This window comes from Eubalaena glacialis, chromosome 14 (genome assembly GCF_028564815.1).
Source record: "Eubalaena glacialis isolate mEubGla1 chromosome 14, mEubGla1.1.hap2.+ XY, whole genome shotgun sequence".
Lineage (NCBI taxonomy): Eukaryota > Metazoa > Chordata > Mammalia > Artiodactyla > Balaenidae > Eubalaena > Eubalaena glacialis.
In genome coordinates this window covers 21,980,549-22,000,931 of record NC_083729.1, presented here as the reverse complement: position 1 = coordinate 22,000,931, position 20,383 = coordinate 21,980,549, and the positions used below count along the sequence as shown (strand labels likewise).

At 39.6% G+C, this 20,383-nt stretch overlaps 1 protein-coding gene across 2 annotated transcripts; it reads right to left on the bottom strand.

Moving 5' to 3' along the window:
- Positions 1-891: 891 nt before the first annotated feature.
- Positions 892-20,149, bottom strand: GPN1 (GPN-loop GTPase 1). Of its 2 annotated transcripts, XM_061168741.1 has the most exons (14): positions 19,972-20,149; positions 19,177-19,270; positions 17,126-17,165; positions 16,292-16,358; positions 15,526-15,563; positions 11,470-11,548; positions 11,169-11,263; positions 10,193-10,238; positions 9,398-9,544; positions 8,585-8,667; positions 7,234-7,273; positions 6,497-6,587; positions 3,528-3,635; positions 892-2,010 (listed from the first exon to the last, which is right to left on the bottom strand). In XM_061168741.1, exons 1-14 carry the CDS (start codon positions 20,080-20,082, stop codon positions 1,925-1,927), a joined length of 1,125 nt encoding a protein of 374 aa, XP_061024724.1. In that variant the 5' UTR covers positions 20,083-20,149; the 3' UTR covers positions 892-1,924. The 2 variants fall into 2 exon arrangements, with proteins under 2 accessions (XP_061024724.1, XP_061024723.1); XM_061168740.1 differs by lacking the exons at positions 16,292-16,358; positions 17,126-17,165; positions 19,177-19,270; positions 19,972-20,149 and adding an exon at positions 16,122-16,172.
- Between the last annotated feature and the right edge of the window lie 234 nt (positions 20,150-20,383).

Genomic DNA, 20,383 nt, shown 5'->3' with positions numbered 1-20,383 from the left:
AAATGATGTAGCACTGGAATAATCAGGAGTAATTAGCAAATGTGTGCATGTTAAATACTGCTGAAGTTTGGTTTGGGGGTGCAGAATACAAGTCTTGTGAAAGTTAGAGCACTCCTTTAGTGGAGACCAGAAATCAAGGCCCACGTCATTGAGTGCCTTAAAGTCCAGCACTGAGAATAAATATGAATGCAATAGCAACAAAATGAGGTTATAATTTAAACTGTTACCAGATCATTTATAAGTTTGCTAATTGTACATCCTTGGCACATTTATCTAAACCCTTCCTGTTCCAGGCTTAGCTTCATTTTCCCTTATTTATTGATGAAAGTACACATCAGGTAGTCAGTTTCCACAAAGTAGCCACCTAGTATTTAATTCATTCACTTAGCAAACATTTATTGAGTACCTATTATGTACTGGGTCCTCTGCAAGGGATACACAGATGAGTAAGACTGTCTCTGCCCTTATGGAGCTTATAGCATAGGCCAGACAAGTTCCTCTTTAAGGAAAAAGTATACAAAGGCACTAAGGGAAAAAATCAGGTATGTTCAGAGTTTTGCTGTGCAAATGGTTTCCTCTTAAAGAACAGGTTCAAGTTTTTAGACCAGTGCTTCCCATTAGTTATAGAATACTGAAATTAATACTTCATGTAAAACAAAACACTTTTATTTATTTTTAGAATGTTAGATTGGAGAATAGGCACCAGATGGTCAAGGTTGGGGTACTGTGATAAAGCAGGTCATAAGCACATTGATATCTGAGATTCACCTGGCCTAGAATTACGTCATAGGCTGTTTGAGTTAGTTAGAATATTGTTCTGAACTTAGCATGCATCAGAATCCCCTGGAGGCCTTAGTAAAACGGACTGCTAGCCCCCACCCCACCCCCCCGTTTCTGATTTAGGTCTTGAATGTCCCATTTTTAGTAACTTCCCAGATGATGCTGCTGCTTCTGGTCCAGAGACCACACTTTGAGAACCACTGATCTGGAATACAGGTTAGGCAGGAATAAAATTCCTTAAGAGAAATGTATAATGTTTTAAGATACCGTGAAGAATGTGGAGGCAAAGCAAACCCTTACCAGGGCTGTTATATATGGAATGTGCAACTGACCCAAATCCGTGGCCTTTGAGTAAATCACTAAGGATACACTGCATTAAGTTAAAGTACAAAACAAACAGGGCCTGGCTTTGTACCTGGTTACTAGGTGTGGTATGTACATGGAACTTTAGTAAACATCATATGGCTTTAAACCTCTCTTCTGAACTGCAGTGACTATTTGTGATAATTTTCTTATTTGAAATTATGACAAGCAGGCTTACAACAAAGTTAAGATTAAAAACTCTTTATCCAAGTCACCCTCTAAAGTAGAATTCTTATTTGTTAACAATGTTTTGCCCACTTTCTTCAATGAACCTGGTGTTCTACAATGAGCTACCCAGTGTGAGGCACATTTCACACCAAGATTGATTGGTTGCCAAGGAGACTCCACTGCCACTCTGGACAAGCTCCTGTTTCCCCTCTCTTTCTGCTAAAAGGAGGGGAACTCGTGGTACAGGTTCAAAGGCAAGATGCTGGAGAAGTAGAGGCTACAGATCCAGCCTACTAAGTTCTCTCTCTATTCTGTCCATCAGCAGCAAAAGTATGTGCATTCAAATGATAAAACTTGTAGTTTTAGGCTTGAAGGGATATCAGCATCCAAAAACAGAATATCCTTCCTTGCATAAATCCAAGGAAAATGCCAAGGGGAATCAGCATCTACCTGCCAGGTCCAAATGTATTCTATCCCTGGCTTCATCTGAGTCAGGAGATTTCACTAATAAGAGAAACTGCTATCCTGAACAAAATTGTCCTTTACAGTAGCCCCCAATCAGAGATAAGGATAGTCCCTTCACACAGAGTTCCAAAATTTTGGACTTTAGAAACTATTTGTTGTTTCTCTTCCAGTACTGTGCCATTGATTCTTGCATAAAATTCTGGAATGCTGGCTCTTCACGGCTTTCCTCCGTAACTGCAAGGAAAAAAGAAGGTTAATTCTTTTTAAACTCTCCCATTAGACAGATGGATTAGAGCTGCTGTCACCCATCCATCAGAAATAGTACCTTTGACCCTTGAACAACACGGGTTTGAACTGCGTAGGTCCATGTATACACGAATTTTTTTCAATCGTAAATACTACAGTACCACACGATCCACAGGTGGTGAAATCCACGAATGTGGAACCACAGATATGGAGGGCCAACTATAAGTTAGTTATACGGGGATTTTAAACTGCGAGGAGGGTGGGTACCCCTAGTCTCCAAGTTGTTGAAGAGTCAACTATACTCTATTTCTAAGACACTGTTATGTTCACTTCTCCCAATAAGGAAATATCTCCTAGAAGCAGGCTCTATTTATCATGTTGCCCAAAATGTCCAATTTCTTTGACCTGTAAGTGGGGAGAATACCTCCTTCATAAAGTAACTAAAATGAGGTCCCACTCCTACATATTTTTAACTGAAATGAAAACCTCTGTCCACAAAGACCTGTTAATGAATGTTTAGAGCAGCTTTATTCATGACAGCTAAAACCTGGCAACAACTCCAATGTCAATCAGCTGGTGAATGGATAAACAAAGGTACATCCACATAATAGAACTATTACTCAGCAATAAAAAAGAACATATTACTGATACATGCAATAACATGGATGGATCACAAAAGCATTACACTGAATGAAAAAAGTCAAATGCAAGTTAAATACTGTGATTCCACTTATACAACATTCTGGAAAAGGCAAAATTATAGGAACAAAAATCAGATAAGTGGTTGCCAGGAACTGGTGTGGGGGAAGGGACTGAATAAAAACGAGCATGAGCGAACTTTTAGGGTGACGGAAGTGTTCTGTTTCTTGATTATAATGGTAATTACAAAACTATATATATGTATTAAAATTCATCAAGCTATACACTTAATAAAAGGGTGGGATTTATTGTTTGTAAATTATACCTCAATAAATCTTATTAAATGATGCAATTTACATGTTAGCATCCAGCACACTGGAATAAAGAGAAGTTTGCTCTTGGGCACAGCTAGGACCTAAAAGGGTTGTTTCAAGAAATAGATTCTGTCCACAGTCCATAAAACTATGCAAAGTGGAACACTTTTGGGTTTCCAGGGCCATTCTATCTTCAATGCTACAGTCCCTTCTGACTGGTTTAGGTCTGCTGAGGCCTCCTTCTGTATTCTTAAAACAACAATTACAATAAACAATCTTGGATTCCTCAAAATTGAGTTAGGACCTAAAGATGAGAAGACACAAGACTAATAAAAGGCCGTAATCAAGCTCAATATTAACCATTCAGTAGGAAGGCCAGGAACTTTCAATATATGGAACTCCTTCCTGGTGCTGTATCCTTTAGCATTTCCTCTCTCCCCTGTTACTGGCTACATGCTTAAGGTCTTCTCTCAATAACAGGAAGCTCCCGGGCAAACAATGAAAGAATAAGCGGTGGTTCTGTTTTCATGAGCCACCCCAGCCACCTCTCACCTCTGTGGTCAATATCTTCAGTATCACTGTCTGCTTCCTCATCCTCTTCATCCAAGGTTCCCCGAGTCAGGATCAAGTCAGAAGGGTCCAGCACAGGAGATAAGCTGCCTACATAGAAAACATCTATCAGTAGCATGTCATGAACAAAGCCCTCCTCAAAAAAGTGCTTTTGAATCAATAAGTAACTACGATTAAAAATTGGCAGGATGAAAGTGATCATGATAAAATGCAGGATCTTATCTCTTCTACATGTACAGTTAATACCACTTAACATTTCTACACTAGTTTATTTCACAAAGTGCTTTCATGAGGCCAGTAACCCAAGAGGTCTCATTTTTAAGTTGAGGAAAATAACTCTCAAGTAGCTTGTCTTAATAGTAATAGTAATGTCATTTGTTTGTACTAGCTCTCAGCTTGGAAGAGGCTATGGTTTTTCCTATGAAGGCTAAAGACATTTGAGCAGATCCAGTGTGCTGGTAAGTCAAGAGTAAAAGTGTGGAGCGTGGAGCTCACTTAACGGGTAAACCCAGCCAGGTTCCAGCACCTCCTCCACCAAGTGGCTTTGCTGTTCTCTACTAGACCTATAGCAATAGCTGTCATGAACAGAACTTTACTCCTCTAAAGGCCAGTCCACCAATGAGTGTGGGTGGGTGAGTGTGTATATATTTAAATTTGAGCACCAACCTAGGAACCCCTAGAGAATTAATGACAAAACTAACTCAAACAATAAAAAATGTCAGTAAAGTAGCAGAATAAAAAGACTAAAATACAGAAATGAAAAGTCTTCATAAACACAAACATAACCAGTGAGAAGAAAAATCCCATTTTCAACACTAACGAAGATACAATCCTTGGGAAAAATTTAACAAATTTAACAAAACCTACAGGAGGAAAACACTCCTGGAAGACACAAAAGTAGACTTGACAAATATAAACACATTCCTTGTTCTCAGACAGGAAGAGCAACATCAAAGAGATGTCAATTAATTAATTAATATAACACAATCCCAATAAAAATATCAAAGAGCTTTTTTAGCAAGCTACATTAAGTTGATACTAAAGGTCATTTGGGAAAATAAACATGCAAGAATAGTCAGGGAAACACTAAAAAAGAAAACTTTGAGGAGGACTAGCCCTAGCAGATATTAAAACATACTATAAAGCCTCTATATGTAATTAAAGCCACACAGTACAGGCACACAGTCTAGAGGAATAAAATAGGTAATCCAGAAATACATCCAAGTACATATGAAATTTTAGTATATGATACAGGTAGCATCTCATCACTGGGACAAAGGTAGACTTTTTAATAAATCATGTGGGTACAACTATTTATGAAAAAGGTAACATAGACCTATACCTCACACCATACCCAGGAATAAACCCTAAATGGATCAGGGTTCCAAATGTAGAAAATAAAACCATACAAGTACTACAGTAAAACATGAGTGAATGCCTCTTTAACACAGGTGTAGGTAAAGGATTCCCAACTATGACTCAAAACCAGGTGCAATAAAAGATCAATAAATTTGACTACATCAAATTTATACAAAACAAAACAGAAACTTTTGCATGGCAAAATAACACCATGAACAAAGTCAAAGGGCAACTGACAAACAAGGAGAAAACATCTGCAACATGTATCACAGGAAAATGAAGACTATCCCTACCTAGATTAATGTATATTAAAACTAGTGGGTGAACATTTGAAAATTAAAAGTACATTTATCTAATCAAAGCATCACCCCACAAAATACTTATTATGAAGGGAAAAATAACTTTATGATGGACAAACCTGGCAGACACCACTTTAAGTAAGTGATCAAAGACAACTCATCATCATGTACCTTGTGATATGATACATGGAAAAAACACTTCACATCTGTTAACTTCTGCTAAAAAGGAGCCACCTGAATCGAACCACGAGGAAACATCAGACAAACCCAAATTGAAGAAAATTCTACAAAAATATAAGTACCATACACTTCAAAAATATCAATGTCATGAAACGCAAAGAAAGACTAAGGAGCCATTCCAGATTAAAGGAAAATAAGAGACGTGACAACTAAATGCAACACAGATCCAGAATCTTCTCCTGCTATAAAGGGCAAATGGCTACATCTAAATAAGGTCTATACATTAGATAATAGGAATGTGTCATGTGTCAATGTTAATTTCCTAGTTTTTGATAACTACAATGAGGGTATATAAAATAATGCCCCTATTTTTAAGAAAAACTCAAGGGTAAAGGTGCATCATGTCTGCAACTTACTCTTAAATGATTCAGAAAAAAGTTATATATAATATACAAATATTTTATAAGTATACTTATATATTTATATAAAATGTAAAGCCAAACATATATAACAGAAAGAATAAAGTAAATGTGGTAAAATGTTAACATTTGGCGAATCTAGCTGAAGGGTATATGGCAATTCTTTGCAATTCATGAAACTTTTCTGTAAATCTAAAATTAAGTCAAAATACACAGTAAAAGAGGGAGAGCATTAAAAGTAATTAAAAAAAAAAAAAAGTAGACATCAAGTATCTTGCCAAAGTAAACCAAAAACTACCTGAAGAGAATCATCATATACATATGTATAAAAATATAAACACAGATAAGATAAATGTGGTATGAGAGACATAGACAGTGGATTCCTCTTTAACATAGATGTTAGATATAGGTATGTCTGTAGGTATACATCTACATCTGTACACTTCAAAAATGTCAATGTCATGAAATACAAAAACAAAGGATCCATTCACAATTAAAGGAGACTAAGAGACAACTAAACACAATGCAGATCTAGGATTTATCTAAATTGACTGAGTAACAGATAGATAGATACACTATACAACATTTACTTTATCCTTTTCTCTTTCTCTCCCTTAAACATAAATACCTACCTACTAAGTGGAGATAAGTGTACCCTGCTCTTAGTTCCTAACACCAGAAGACCCTCCAGTACCTGTGGCAGTCCCGGTGTCCAAGGCTATAGAGCCCATATCTTTCCGAAGTCGTTCCAGTTGTTCTTTCTGCTGCTGGCTCTGTGCACTGGCCTATATACACACAGGAAAATGTTGTCATATTAAAAAAGGAGGCCCAAGTTAGATGCCAGACTTCTATCTGGAGATGACAAATTATACAAATACTAGAGGCATATAAGGGATGGCTGATGACAGAAACATTGAGCAGTGTGGGCCCATATTAGCAGAAGTTCATTCCAGAGGGCTCTGCAGACTGTATTAGAGGTTTCAGAAATTGGACACAAAATCATCAAAAGAACCCTCAAACAGACACAGCAGGAAGGCTCAGTGATAAGATGTCCAATGTAGCCGATGGGGACAGGACACTTGATCATTTGGGATAAGAGTTGTGAACTTCCTCTCTGTTCTTAAACAAAATTCTACAAGTAGCCTTTAAATGGACCTTGGAGTAGGGGTGGAGGTGTGGCACAAGAAGGGCTCAGCATATATAAAAGGAAAAATTACTGATTTTTATTACTTCAAGTATAGAGAAGAAAACTAATTAAGGGGCCTTTCTGCATCCAGACAGCATACATACAAATTTACAGGTTTAAATTAACAAGTATCTAAAGGATATATTGAGAACCAAAACAAAAGCATTTATGGCAGAAGGATTAGTACATAGTTTGAGATTGTTTATTCAGTGGCCCTAAAATACACAAACAGCCTCTTTTCTTACCAGCGATTTTTTCAGACGTTCATATTCAGGACGATACTCTCTGGAAAGAGAAACACTTTCTAAATCCCTTTGATTAATAATCTATCCTGTCCCCCCCCCGGCCACATCACTTCTATTTTCCTAGTACTTTGATAATAACAAAAGATCTTATGTCACCATACATCAGATGTAACAAGTCTTAGTCACTGAGATTCTATCCCTAAGGAATTAAAAGCCAAGGTGCCTGCCCCCACCCTGAAATCAGCAACAAGACAAAAGACTGACTGCTGATCTGGGAAGATCAACTCTGGGGAGACCATGACCAATGAGTTCACCATTCACTTGGATAAACATGAGTAAAAGATGTTTAAATGATGAGTAAAAGCAGCTAGGCCTACTGGGCTCAGGAAGCCCAATATATAATTATGTCGTTTATCTGGGCAACCATGAAAGGATACAGAAAAGAGTCTATCCTGAGGCTTTGATAACACGTGCAAAAAAACAAAACAAAACAAACAAAAAAACAAACCTCGTCTGATGAATAAAAATCAAAATAATGTTTCTGAAAACCACAATGTGGCTATTAGGCTCTTGCTAAGTATGAAGCTTGCTAGAAAGCAGCCAATTATCAGGCCTAAGGAAAGTGTATAGGTGCTATGACTCCACTTTCCTTTAGATAAATGGAACTCTAGTATTAACCAAGAAAATAGTTAAAACAATCAATTATTAAGAAATATGCTTACTACTTGTCAGCAATTGTGTTAGGTGCTTTAGATATATTATCTCAAATAATCCCCACAATGATCTTAACAATAAATGCTATTATCCCTCATCTATAAATGAGGAAAATTTGCTAAGGTTACACACTTATTAACTGGAGGAAAAAGAAATCTAACCCATGTCTATCTGACTCCAAAGTCTATGTTCTTCATCAGGGGTCAACCAATGTGGCAAACAGGACAAATCCAGCCCACTGCCTATTTTTATAAATAAAGTTTTATTGGAACACAGCCACGCCCATTTGTTTAGGAATTGTCTATAGCTGTTTTTGCACCACAATGAGAGTTGAGGAGTTTCAACAGATAATACGACCCACAAAGCCTAAAATATTTAACATCTGGCTTTTTACAATGTCTGATGACACCTGTTCTTCATCATTCAATACAGTGAAGATTTTATACTCCTATTCTTTTTTAAAAAAAGTTAACAGCTACTTGTTAACCCTAAGTGTGGTCAGATCCAGTACACATCTGCATGGCAAATATAATACAAACACTATGAAAACCAAAATGTTTTGCCTGGCTAAACAGCTATCATATCAGACTTGTGGGTAACTAAGAGTGCCATCAATAGAATGTTCCTTTATCCTCACCTTTCATATTCTTCTGTGGCACTGGCAACTTGCACGAAGAGTTCATCTAAGCCTGTACCCAGAACAGCAGACACACCCACCACCTGCCAAAAGCATCATTAATGCCACTGAGGAAACAACTGTATATTTTTAAATGGCATACATTATTTGGCTCAAATTTCATAAAATCTTGATAGAAGAGGTTTGGCTACTTTAAGAAGTCTCTGGCAAAGAATGAAGCTAAAACAAGACAAAACGGCATACCTACTCAAAAGTGATGGAAATAAGTCTATGGAAAATAGAGAACTGAGAAAGATAATTAGGATCAAACAAGCAGCAGTTCATCTATTCCCTATCAAATCAAACCACAGTCTGTTCTCTATAAAAATTAGTATCTCAATGTCTTTGCTTGGGCAATTAACATACTTGCTGCTACCCACACCCACTTTTGCTTACACAAATCTTACCCATCTTTCAAAGCACACCTATATTGGCTATATCCTCCAAAAATCTCTCATTTCAAAAGTGATCTACCCCCTCACCACTATCAGGCCCAACTTTTAATCTTTCTTAAGATATCACAATATAAGTTACTACAATACATCATGTTTCAACTCTGCGTTTAGCCTTCTCTCCTAACTAGAACATAAACTCTCTGAGGGTAGGGTCCGTATCATATTTATCTTTTAAGTCTCCAGTTTTTAATAAGCTATGCCTTAAAAATTACTTTTCAGAAGGTAATGAACTTCCTTTCCAAAATAGGTTCAAAGCCAGCCCTTTGGGTTATGAGGTTATCTGGAGAGACCAACAGCATAAACAAGAGAGAAAGTTTACCCTGAGGGAGCTGTAAAACTCATCTAACACCAGGCTCATTGAACGAGTCAGGTTACTGACATATGTAGTCTCTTGATTCAAGGCATCTTGGAAAGCCTCAAAATCCTGCATCCATTCCACTGCAAAGCTGTGATCAATGATGTCAGTCTGTACCAGAGAGAAGTCAACTATCAGCAACCAGAGACGAGGTCAGACATCAAACAATGGCAAAAAAAATTTTTTAATTAAGTGATGACAGCAAAGAGCAATAATTCATGTATTTTCTTTCTCTGCTTCCCCCATTTCCTCCTCCACTGCAACAAGCCACAAAGAGCCAAGACTGCTGTGCAGTATAAATAATTAAATGACGATCTGTATATTCCAGGTTAGAACAGACTCTTCACTATCCACTGCCAAGTGACCATGGCCACAGTGGAGGCCAGCACCCTCCAGGCTCTGAAGTCAAGTACATAGCCTCTTGCATCCTAGCCCACAACAGAGAAGTTTTGGTTTTGTTTAACTGCCACTTCCAATAGACTAGCAGTCCCTCCCCCATTTACACAGTCCCGATCCTGAGGGATAACCCATACGCTGTGGACCAGGGGCTACTCTATCTAGCCTAAAAAAACTTTGGAAAAGAATCAGCGATATATATTCATTCAATTTGACTGAATCCATTTCCTAGAAGTGCTCATGACTTTGCTTCAGGTTAGCTTAAATCTGCTCTCCAGCATCTAAAATAATCCTTCTCACCTACCAAACACAAGGTTCTGATGAAAAGGAAATATTCAATCACAACAGGAAGAATCCACTTACTTTATTCATGACCACAATAAAAGGCAGCTTGGTTTTGTACAAGATGCTGAAAATCAAACATTGAGGCATTATTAGTAAAAGCACTTAAGCGCCTGCTTGCCTGTTATCTGATGGAACTGAGTAATAAAAAGGGAGATGGGTTCAGACTCTAAATATAGGTATCCATTCTTACACAGCACTCACATATTCTCCCCTCCCAAGCAGGAAACCACCACTACCATCAAGCAAACAACACACATACACACTCTCTCCTTTTCTTAGAGTAATAATGCTTTGGTACTGATCCTGGTTGTGTGTGTGTGTGTGTGTTTTTCACCAAATTAACTGTCTTTTAAACAATTAATATGAAGACAAAATCATGCTATCAAACATCAGATTTCTATTTGGACTAGGATTTCTTGTGTTTAACAGGAAGGGACATCCCTAGTCATAATGGAAGAGACAAATCGGGGTGATTGTTTTTTGCATACCCCCAAAATAAAATTCAGCATTAATAATGGTCCGCCTTGCTCCTAGGTCTAATGCACTAATATAGCCTAGTGAGGCATGTCCTTCCTCTCCTAATGGCACCACACTTGGGAAAACATGTGCATTTAGAATCATGGATGAATCTTTTTATTCAGTCTCTCCTCATGTTATAATTTCACGCTTCCTATCACAACACAGAAGAAAGGCATTTAGACCAGGGGCTCTATTCTATTCAGAATTGGATTTCATTCAACTTGGGGCAACTGCCAGAAGGTTCATATTCATTCATCACCTATTCTGTAACAAGCAAGGGAGGAAGATGAGAAGTGGCTGATAGAGAATGCCAACAGTATATGTGCTTCTTTTCCGGCCCTAACCCAGAGCCACTAAAGTGAGTGGCAAGCCTGAATGAAAACCTAGGGGTAAGCACTCAGGACTGAAAAATGATGGAAAAGAAGTGGAGACTTCATACCTTGACATAATACTATGCCCAACAATATCGCATTACCTGCAGGCATAGAGCATATTGGACATGAAGGTCACTGGGTTGATACTTCGAGATGTGTCCATTACATAAATGACAATCGTTGGAAACGAGGATGCCTAAAGCCACAAAATAATCAAAGCTTTAGTCAGAGGGTTCTTGACCTGTCCCCAAACTCTTCTCCTACCTTCTGTGGCAAGGAAGAACCACTTTAGGCAGGTGTGCAGAGCTCTATGACTCTATCCCACATAAGATCCCAAGCAATAAGAAGCTTTTCTTGTCTGGCTCTCTACTTACCCTGAGTAACAAGTCCTAGAATACTCACCAGGGCCTCAGTGATGATTGTCCCAGAAGCTGACCAGGTGAATACCTCAATCTGTCCAGGTGTGTCAATCAAGACATACCTATGTCAAAAAAGACCATTAAAGAAGTTTTTACTTATGCATTCTGAAAGATGTTCCATCCCACAAAACATTAACATCTGGTTACTCAAGACTGAAATAACCTCTTCACACTGCCAAGTCTCACTTCTTCCCATTGCCCTTAAAGTGCCTACCACATTCCCCTGGGTTTTGTTCAATGTCCAGTATTCAGGCTCATTGGCAGGAGCAGCAATACATCACTGCTGCAAATGATCACAGAGAAAACTGACAGTTTTAGAAACACATTGCATTAAAAATGAGAGATAAGCAAAACCAGAGTGTAAATCTCTTGGGAAACCATCTAGTTACTTATGGGTGGGGTTGGAGGAGAATGGAGGGAGGGAGAAAAAGAATAAGAAAGTGATAACTAAAGAAGAGGGTCTCTTCTTGAGGGGATGAAACGTTCTAAAATTGATTGTGGTGATGGCTGTACAATTCTGTAACTACACTAAAAGCCACAGAATTGTACAATTTAAATGGGTAAACTGTATGGCCTATGAACTATATCTCAATAAAGCTGTTTTTAAAAAAGCAAAGATCCACACATACATGGACAATTAATTGACAACAAAGGAGCCAAGAACATACAACGGAGAAAGGAAAGTCTCTTCAAGAAATGGTGTTGGGAAAAACAGTCACATGCAAGAGAATGAAACTAGACCACTCCATACACAAAAATTAACTCAAAATGGATGAAAGACTTGAATGTAACACTTGAAAACATTAAATAAATTCCTGGAGGAAAACATAGGCAGTAACCTCACTGACATCTGTCTTAGTGAAGTTTCTGTGGATCTGACTCCAAAGGCAAGGAAATCAAAAGCAATAATAAACAAATGAGACTACATCAAACTAAAAAGCTTCTGCACAGCAAAGGAAAACATCATCAAAACTAAAAGGCAGGAATTCCCTGGTGGTCCAGTGGTTAGGACTCAGCGCTTTCACCGCAGTGGCCCAGCTTCAATCCCTGGTAGGGGAACTAAGATCCCGCAAGCTGCTGGGCATTGCCAAAAACAAAAAACTAAAAGGCAAGCTACTGAACAGCAGAAATTGCAAATCATATCTCTGATTAGGGATTGGTATCCAAAATATATAAAGAACACATACAACCCCAAAACAAATAAACAACCCGACTCAAAAATGGGCAGAGGATCCGATTACGTAGACATTTCTCCAAAGACACACAGATGGCCAAAAGGCACATGAAAAGATGTTCAACATCACTGATTATTAGGGAAATGCAAATCAAAACCACAATGAAGTATCACCTCACACCTGTTAGAATGGCTCTTATCAAATAGATAACAAGTGCTGAAGAGGATGTACAGAAGAGGAAACCCTCGTAAACTGCTGGTGGGAATATAAACTGGTGCAGCTACTATGAAAAACAGTAGAAAGATTCCTCAAAAAATGAAGGCTAGAGCTAACCATATGATCCAGTGATTCCACTTCTGGGTATTTATCCAAAGAATATAAAAACACTAATTAGAAAAAATATATGCACCCTTACGTTCATTGCAGCATTATGTACAATAGCCAAGATATTGAAGCAACCTAAGTGTCCACCAGTGGATGAATGGATAAAGAAGATGTGGTATATACACAGTGGAATACTATTCAGCCATAAAAAAAGAATGAAATCTTGCCATTTGTGACAACATGGATGAACATGAGGGTATTATGCTAAGTAAAATAAGTCAGAAGGAAAAAGACAACTACCATACGATTTCACTCACATGTGGAATAATCTGGAGGAAGGAAGGAAGGAAGGAGGGGAGGGAGGGAGGGGAAGGGAAAGGGAAGAGAAAGTGAAGGGAAAGGGAAGGGGAAGGGAAGGAAACCAACCAACCAAAAGCAAGCTCACAGATACAGAGAACAAATCAGTGGTTACCAGAGGAAAAAGGGGTTGTGGGTGGGCAAAAGGGGTGAAGGGGATCGATTGTATGGTGAAAGATGGTAACTGGACTTTTGGGGGGTGATCACCTTGCAGTGTACACATGTTAAATTATAATGCGTACCTGAAACTTATTTTAAAAAAAGCAAAAAATTTGAATAGACATTTCTCCAAATATATACCAATGGCCAAGAAGTACACTAAAAGATGCTCAACATCTGGACTTCCTGGTGGTGCAGTGGTTAAGAATCCACCTGCCAATGCAGGGGACACGGGTTCGAGCCCTGGTCTGGGAAGATCCCACATGCTGAGGAGCAACTAAGCCCGTGCACCCCAACTACTGAGCCTGAGCTCCAGAGCCCGCGAGCCACAACTACTGGGCCTACATGCCACAACTACTGCAGCCCGCGTGCCTAGAGCCTGTGCTCTGCAACAAAGAGAAGCAACCGCAATGAGAAGCCCAAGCGCCACAACTAGAAAAAGCCCGTACACAGCAAACGAAGACCCAACGCAGCCAAAAAATAAATAAATAAATAAATAAATTTATTAAAACAGAAACAGTTACAAGTAGTGACCAGGATGTACAGAAAATGGAACCCTCCATACTTTGCTGGTGAGAATGTAAAATGGTACGTGAAGCCAGCAGGAGCTTGGCGGAATGGGGAATAGAGTGACTGCTAATGAGTATGGGGTTTCGTTTGGAGATGAAAATGTTCTGAAATTAGGTAGTTCTTTTTTTTTTTTTTTTTTAAGATTTATTTTTTATTTATCTATTTTTGGCTGCGCCGGGTCTTAGTTGCGGCACCGCGGGATCTTCGTTGAGGCATGAGGGATCTTCCGTTGTGGCACGCAGGATTCTCTCTAGCCATGGCGAACGGGTTTTCTCTTCTCTAATTGTGGCACAGGTTCTGTAGTTTGCAGCACGCGGGATTCTCTCTAGCCGTCGCGAACGGGTTTTCTCTTCTCTAGTTGTGGTGCGGGCTCTGTAGTTTGCGGCACGCGGACTCTCTAGTTGAGGCGCGAGAGCTCAGCAGTTGTGGCTCGCGAGCTTAGTTGCCCCGTGGCACGTGGGATCTTAGTTCCCTGACCAGGGATCGAACCCGCATCCCCTGCATTGTAAGGCGGATTCTTTACCACTGGACCACCAGGGAAGTCCCTGAAATTAGGTACTTCTGGTCAATGCACAACTTTGTGAATACACTAAAAACCACTAAACTGTATACTTTAAAAGAGTGCACTTCATGGTCTGTGAATTCATATTGCAATAAAGCTGTTACTTTAAAAAACTACTCTAGTATGATCCTATTTTTGTAAAAACACCTTATCCATCCATCCTTCTATCTATGTACACATGAATAGAAATGCTTGGGATGACAGTCACTGATAGCAACAATGATAATAATGATAGCTATTTCTAGTGACAAGAAGGGTGATAGTTTCATCTTTTAAATACTATGCATGGTAGGAATTATTTATAGTAATAAGCCTATATCCTTTTTACAAAAATAATAAATTATCTTCCTTTCTTTTAAAAAACCAAACCTATTAAAAATTTAACAACAGTTCATTGTGGGTAATATAATAAGAATATCCTATTTTATATTTTGATACTTTTTAAATTAAAAAATATTCCCTCTGAATCATGTAAATTATATTAATTTAAACAAGGATTAGAAAGGTATTTCATAGACTTTAATGCCAACAAGCAAGAGAAGGCAAGTGGACAAGTGAATGTGGACTCAAATTCTCAAAATACCTCCTAAGAAGCTGGGAACATATACCAAAGTGATTGGGGGTGGGATACTATTAAATTGAGCTCTACACTGTAGAGCATCTTGTTGTTGTTTTTTTTTTTTTTGGCCGCGCCATGGCTTGTGGGATCTTAGTTCCCCAACCATGTAGAGCATCTTAATGACTGTCTTCTTGCCAACAATTTTTTCACTTATCATGGTTTCACCTCAAACTACACCCTCTCAGAACTTGATAGTAACCCAAAATCCTTCAAAAAACCTAGAAACATGTCAACGACAGAGTAATAAATAGGCATTAGACTGAAATCACTTACTTAGACATGTTCTGGGCCTTCTCAATAAATTTCATCACCTAAAAGAAAAAGACGCCAATTACAACAGAATCCAAGTTCAACAAAAAAAAATCACAGGGCCCTCTCGAGAGTGGCCCACCTCGCAGGCACCATTAACGACTGAATCTCTATGTTCTCTGTCTGAGGACACCAACTAACATGCTCATGGAACCAAAGAAACATAGCCACACCTGCTGCACCACAACACCCTGGAGCACAGGGCAAGGCCTAAGGAGCTGAAGACTTGATCTGTCACTGCCAAGTCTCTCTCTTGGTGCTTCAGTAAAGCGTTAACAGCCTGAATCATTGAGTGAAATTGGGGTAAAAAATCAGTGATTGCCAAACACTCTTAAGGAAGTGGAATGTGACAAAGAAAACATAACAGATGACAACAATTTGTCACAAGTGAAAAGCCCCATAATTGTTCCATTCCCTGCCTGGTAGCCCATCCCACTCCCCATCCCTCCACCCCATCCTCAGGGTAACACTGCAAGCCAGTAACAGATCAAGAAGAGAACCCAGGTCTCTTAGGTCTTTGTTTTATTGGCCGCCACAACGTTCAATGTGAAGTCTCTCACCATGTTGATCATCCTCTCATAGCCTACTTCTTTGTCCACCAAAATGCCTCCTTACATTCTGTATTGACATTGAGGTTGATTGCCCTTCTTTCCCAATGTGATCAAGCTAAGGCATTTAAGAGTGACAGGTTTTGACACAGCCATGTCTACGTAAATAGAGACAGACATACCTGATCAAATCTGGTAGCAAAGAGATTGAGTGAGGTCACTATGCCACCATTGGGTCCAAGTCCATACCTAGACACTAAGTTGAGGATTTAAATTGCTTATAGATCAATTTAGATGATAAAGTTTATTATCTATACAATCCCTCACAAAAACAGCATAACATTAGTGTTCCATTGACTAGTATGTATCACACAATCTTAACCTCATAGGGAAACATTCACTATCGATGTCTACCTCATTCATCGTTTAGAAATGGCCAGGCGAAATGGGGCCAAAATGGAACAGACAGATGTATCAGGCATTGACGGCCTGATGGCATTAGCCATGAAGATCATTTATATACCACTCTTTGCTCTGATCCTCACTCATCAAGCCACCTGAGGATTAGAATTAGTCTTCCTACCTAGACTTACCTATAGGGAAAGGACACATTTCACACAGCAATGTACTAAGAGTTGATCTTACTAATCTTTGAGCTTCCCAGTCTAAGGGGATGGTGATCAATGGATGCATCCACCAAGGCAATACTCCCTTGTGGGACCCAGGCACGCCACCAGCTAGCCTCTCCTTCTCTGTGCTAATTACGACAGCCTGCAGTTCAGGACAAAGGCAGAAAACGGAATTCACAAGCTGAAATAGGATTTCTAATCACCTATAATGCTTCTCCCCACATTCATCTTCCCTCTTCTTCATAAAATTACCAGAAAGCAATCGAATGCTTTTGCTAGTGTATTTCACAAGGGAAGGCACAAACACTTTTTTCAAAGCTACACAATACACAGACAGTAGGTAGCCAGGGATGAGCCAACAACCAAAGTAGATGTGAAAAAGGATACTGTTTCATGACTTCTTTATACTTCACAGTGTCACGAATATCTGGAGGGAAAAAAAGAGAGAATGAAATGGAATTTAACATGTAAGAAACAATACAGTTTGAGAATCTCCACCTATAATATCTAAGCCAACAGACCTCTCAAGTCACCTCTGCTTCCTCTGAGCAAACAAATCAGTTTCTCTCTTAGCATCCAAGGTACTTTTCAAATCTGTTTTCTAAATTTTCAAGCTAAGATCACTGAATTGCAACAGCAAAAGAAGCAAGTTCAGGAAGAGACTAGGAGGACAAAAGGTACCCTATAAGTACCTTCCCTCCCAGCAAGAAACTGAAACTAGCTTTTGAGGCTTCTAGGAGCTCTCAAGTTATGGTAGGGATGTCTGAGACAAAGAGAAAAGTTCGATACAACTTAAATACCTTCTCAGTGACCATATACATAGAAAAAGGGAGCTAAATCAAGAAAAAAGGTTTATTTCTTACTCCTTGCTTACTGGTAACAAAGGTAATGCAGATAACATTTTTATAAAGGCATTAACTTGGGAAGTGGATGGGGGGGAGAGAAATAAGTGATGGAGATTAAGAGGTACAAATTTTCAGTTACAAAATAAATGAGTCATGGGGTGAGATATACAGTGTGGGGAATACAGTCAAAAATTATATAATACCGTTTTATGGTGACAGATATTAACTAGACTCATCACAGTGATCATTTTGAAATGTACAGGTATTTCAAATTATTATGTTGTATACCAGGAACTAAATACTGTGGCAGGTCACTTACACTGCAAGACAAACAGACAAACCCACAGAAAAAGAGATTGGATTTGTAGTTACCGATCTACAAATGGTAGAGGGTGTGGAGGGAGGGACAATTGGATGAAGGTAGTCAAAAGGTACTAACTTCCAGTGCATAAATACTAGGGATGTAATATACAACATTATAAATGTAATGAGCACTGCTACACGTTATATGTGAAAGTTGAGAGTTCTCATAACAAGGAAAAAAATTTTTTCTATTTCTTTAATTTTGTATCTATATGAGATGATAGATGTTCACTAAACTTACTTGTGGTAATCATTTCATGAGTTTGTAAATCAAATCATTATGCTATACAACTTAATCACATACAATGCTGTATTTCAATTATATCTCAATAAAACTAGAAAAAAAATTATTTGGATGGAATTTTAAATAAAAAGGAAATTGGTCTGTCCAGTAATATCTAACTAAACCTATCTAGCAGTCAGTAGACCTATATCCCATCAAGTATTAGAGTTCCAGCCTTTAAGTGAAAAGATGGAAATTTTTTTTTTTTTTTCAAAATTCTTCCCATAATGATTTCTGCTTCTTAATACAAGGTCTTCCTTAATTAGTAATGTTTGGAGTACAAGCTTAATAGGATTAAAAAGAGACCAGGAGGGAAAAGACTAACATCAAGGAATAGTCTGAAAATCAGGAAGCCTAGATCCTATCAAGGATCAGGACACTGGATCCCATCCATTCTTAATCTTTTTTATACAGTAGTCTGGAGACTCCGCTACAAGTCTGATGATAAGAGGGAAGGAACCTCTCACCAAGACAATGCACATAGGCGTATATACACACATTTTCCCATGTAACTTTGCAAGATTCCTACAGATCAGTAAGCAAACTCTGCACAAAACCCACACGCTCTTAACTTGAAGAAAAGAAACTATATAAACAAAGTTTATGTATCAGAGCCTGCTGAAGGGTTTACGGCTTAGAAGCCAGAGGACTGACTTTGTGTCACTTCATTTTCCCAAAGAACCATAGTCTGACACCCTAGGGTCAAAAGAGGTAGAGAGAATGGTAGTGGTAAGGAAAAAAAGGAAATTCAGGAAGAGGGAAGGAGTAAACAAAGAGAAAAAGGGAATCAGGAAGAAGCCTGTTTCAGGATGCTAGCAAATCCAAGGGAAACGAAATTAGGTAGTTCAGAAAACATTAAAAATGGAAGCATTGAAGATTCATAGGATAGGCTGACAGCTTTCCATTCTCTGAGAAACTTCACACAAGTTCTGGCACAGTTTACTCACCAATATTGGCAGGAAAGGGAACTTCATGCACAGCTGGGTCCAGGTTGATCACATAAGGTGGACACCCTTGACTATGCAGATATCCTGTGAGCCTCTGCAGACATACGGGGAGAAGGATGGACTGAGACCAAGAGGCATGATAAAGGAAAAAGAGAGAACTTCCACCCCTTAATCCAACTTACCGGAATTCTGCACTTCCATTTCCCTCTACCTTAAATATTCGTTTCTGATCTCCACCTCCAACATTCACTCTCAGTTGAAATGCTACCTTTCTTCATCACACATCCAACAGAGCCTCCTCTACTCTCCATCACTTATTGACTTGGGGGGTGGGGGGGAGCGGGGGTTTCTATCTCTCCCACAAAACATTAGCTCCATTTAAGCAGGAAACTTGTCATTTCCGCTATATCCCCAGTACCTGAAACATGGTAGGCACCCCAGAAGGAATTCTTCAGGAATCTACACCGAAAGCCTGTGTGCTAGCACTCTATTAACCGCCAGAATTACTTGTTAAGCCTCTGCCTTCGAGGAGTTGGCACTAACAAGGCAATTCCAATACCAAGTACGGTCGTCAAAAATAGGCACTGAGGGTGCGCAGAAGAGAGGCTGAATGAACCCAGGCTAGGACCTGAGACGGCTTCGCGGAGGAAGAAACAGGGGTTGCTGGCAAGTCCCTGAAAGCCAGGCGCCGGTACCTTCCAACTCCCCAGAGAGACCTCCCTTTCTCCCCTGGCCTTACGCCTGCCACAGACAACTTCTCGCGCGCTCCTACTACGCCCGCGCCGTGTAGGTCACCTGTACAAAGGTGGTTTTCCCAGACCCCGCCATTCCCAACACCAACAGACACACTGGCGGCCGGGGACCCCCGGAAGCTTGCGGCTCCATGGCAGCTGCGAGCGCAGCCATCTTGCTCCTGGCTCCGCCCTCTCGACCATAGAGACGCTCGTAGCTAGAGAGGCTCCCGCGACGTTCGGAACTCCGAATGAGACTAGAACAGAGCAAACCAAACCGAACCGAACCAAACCGGCCAGAGAGGGCAGGGCCAACGGGCTAGGCGTGCGCCTTAGCTCTGTCCGTTCCTGACCCGGATGGGGGCCCAACTAGGGACAGAGGCGGGGAAGTGGAGGCACTGGGAGGACGACTGGAGTAGGCCACCTAAAGAGCCGCTCACCGTCGTCGGGCAGGGCCTGGGAAGGGCAAACCTCTG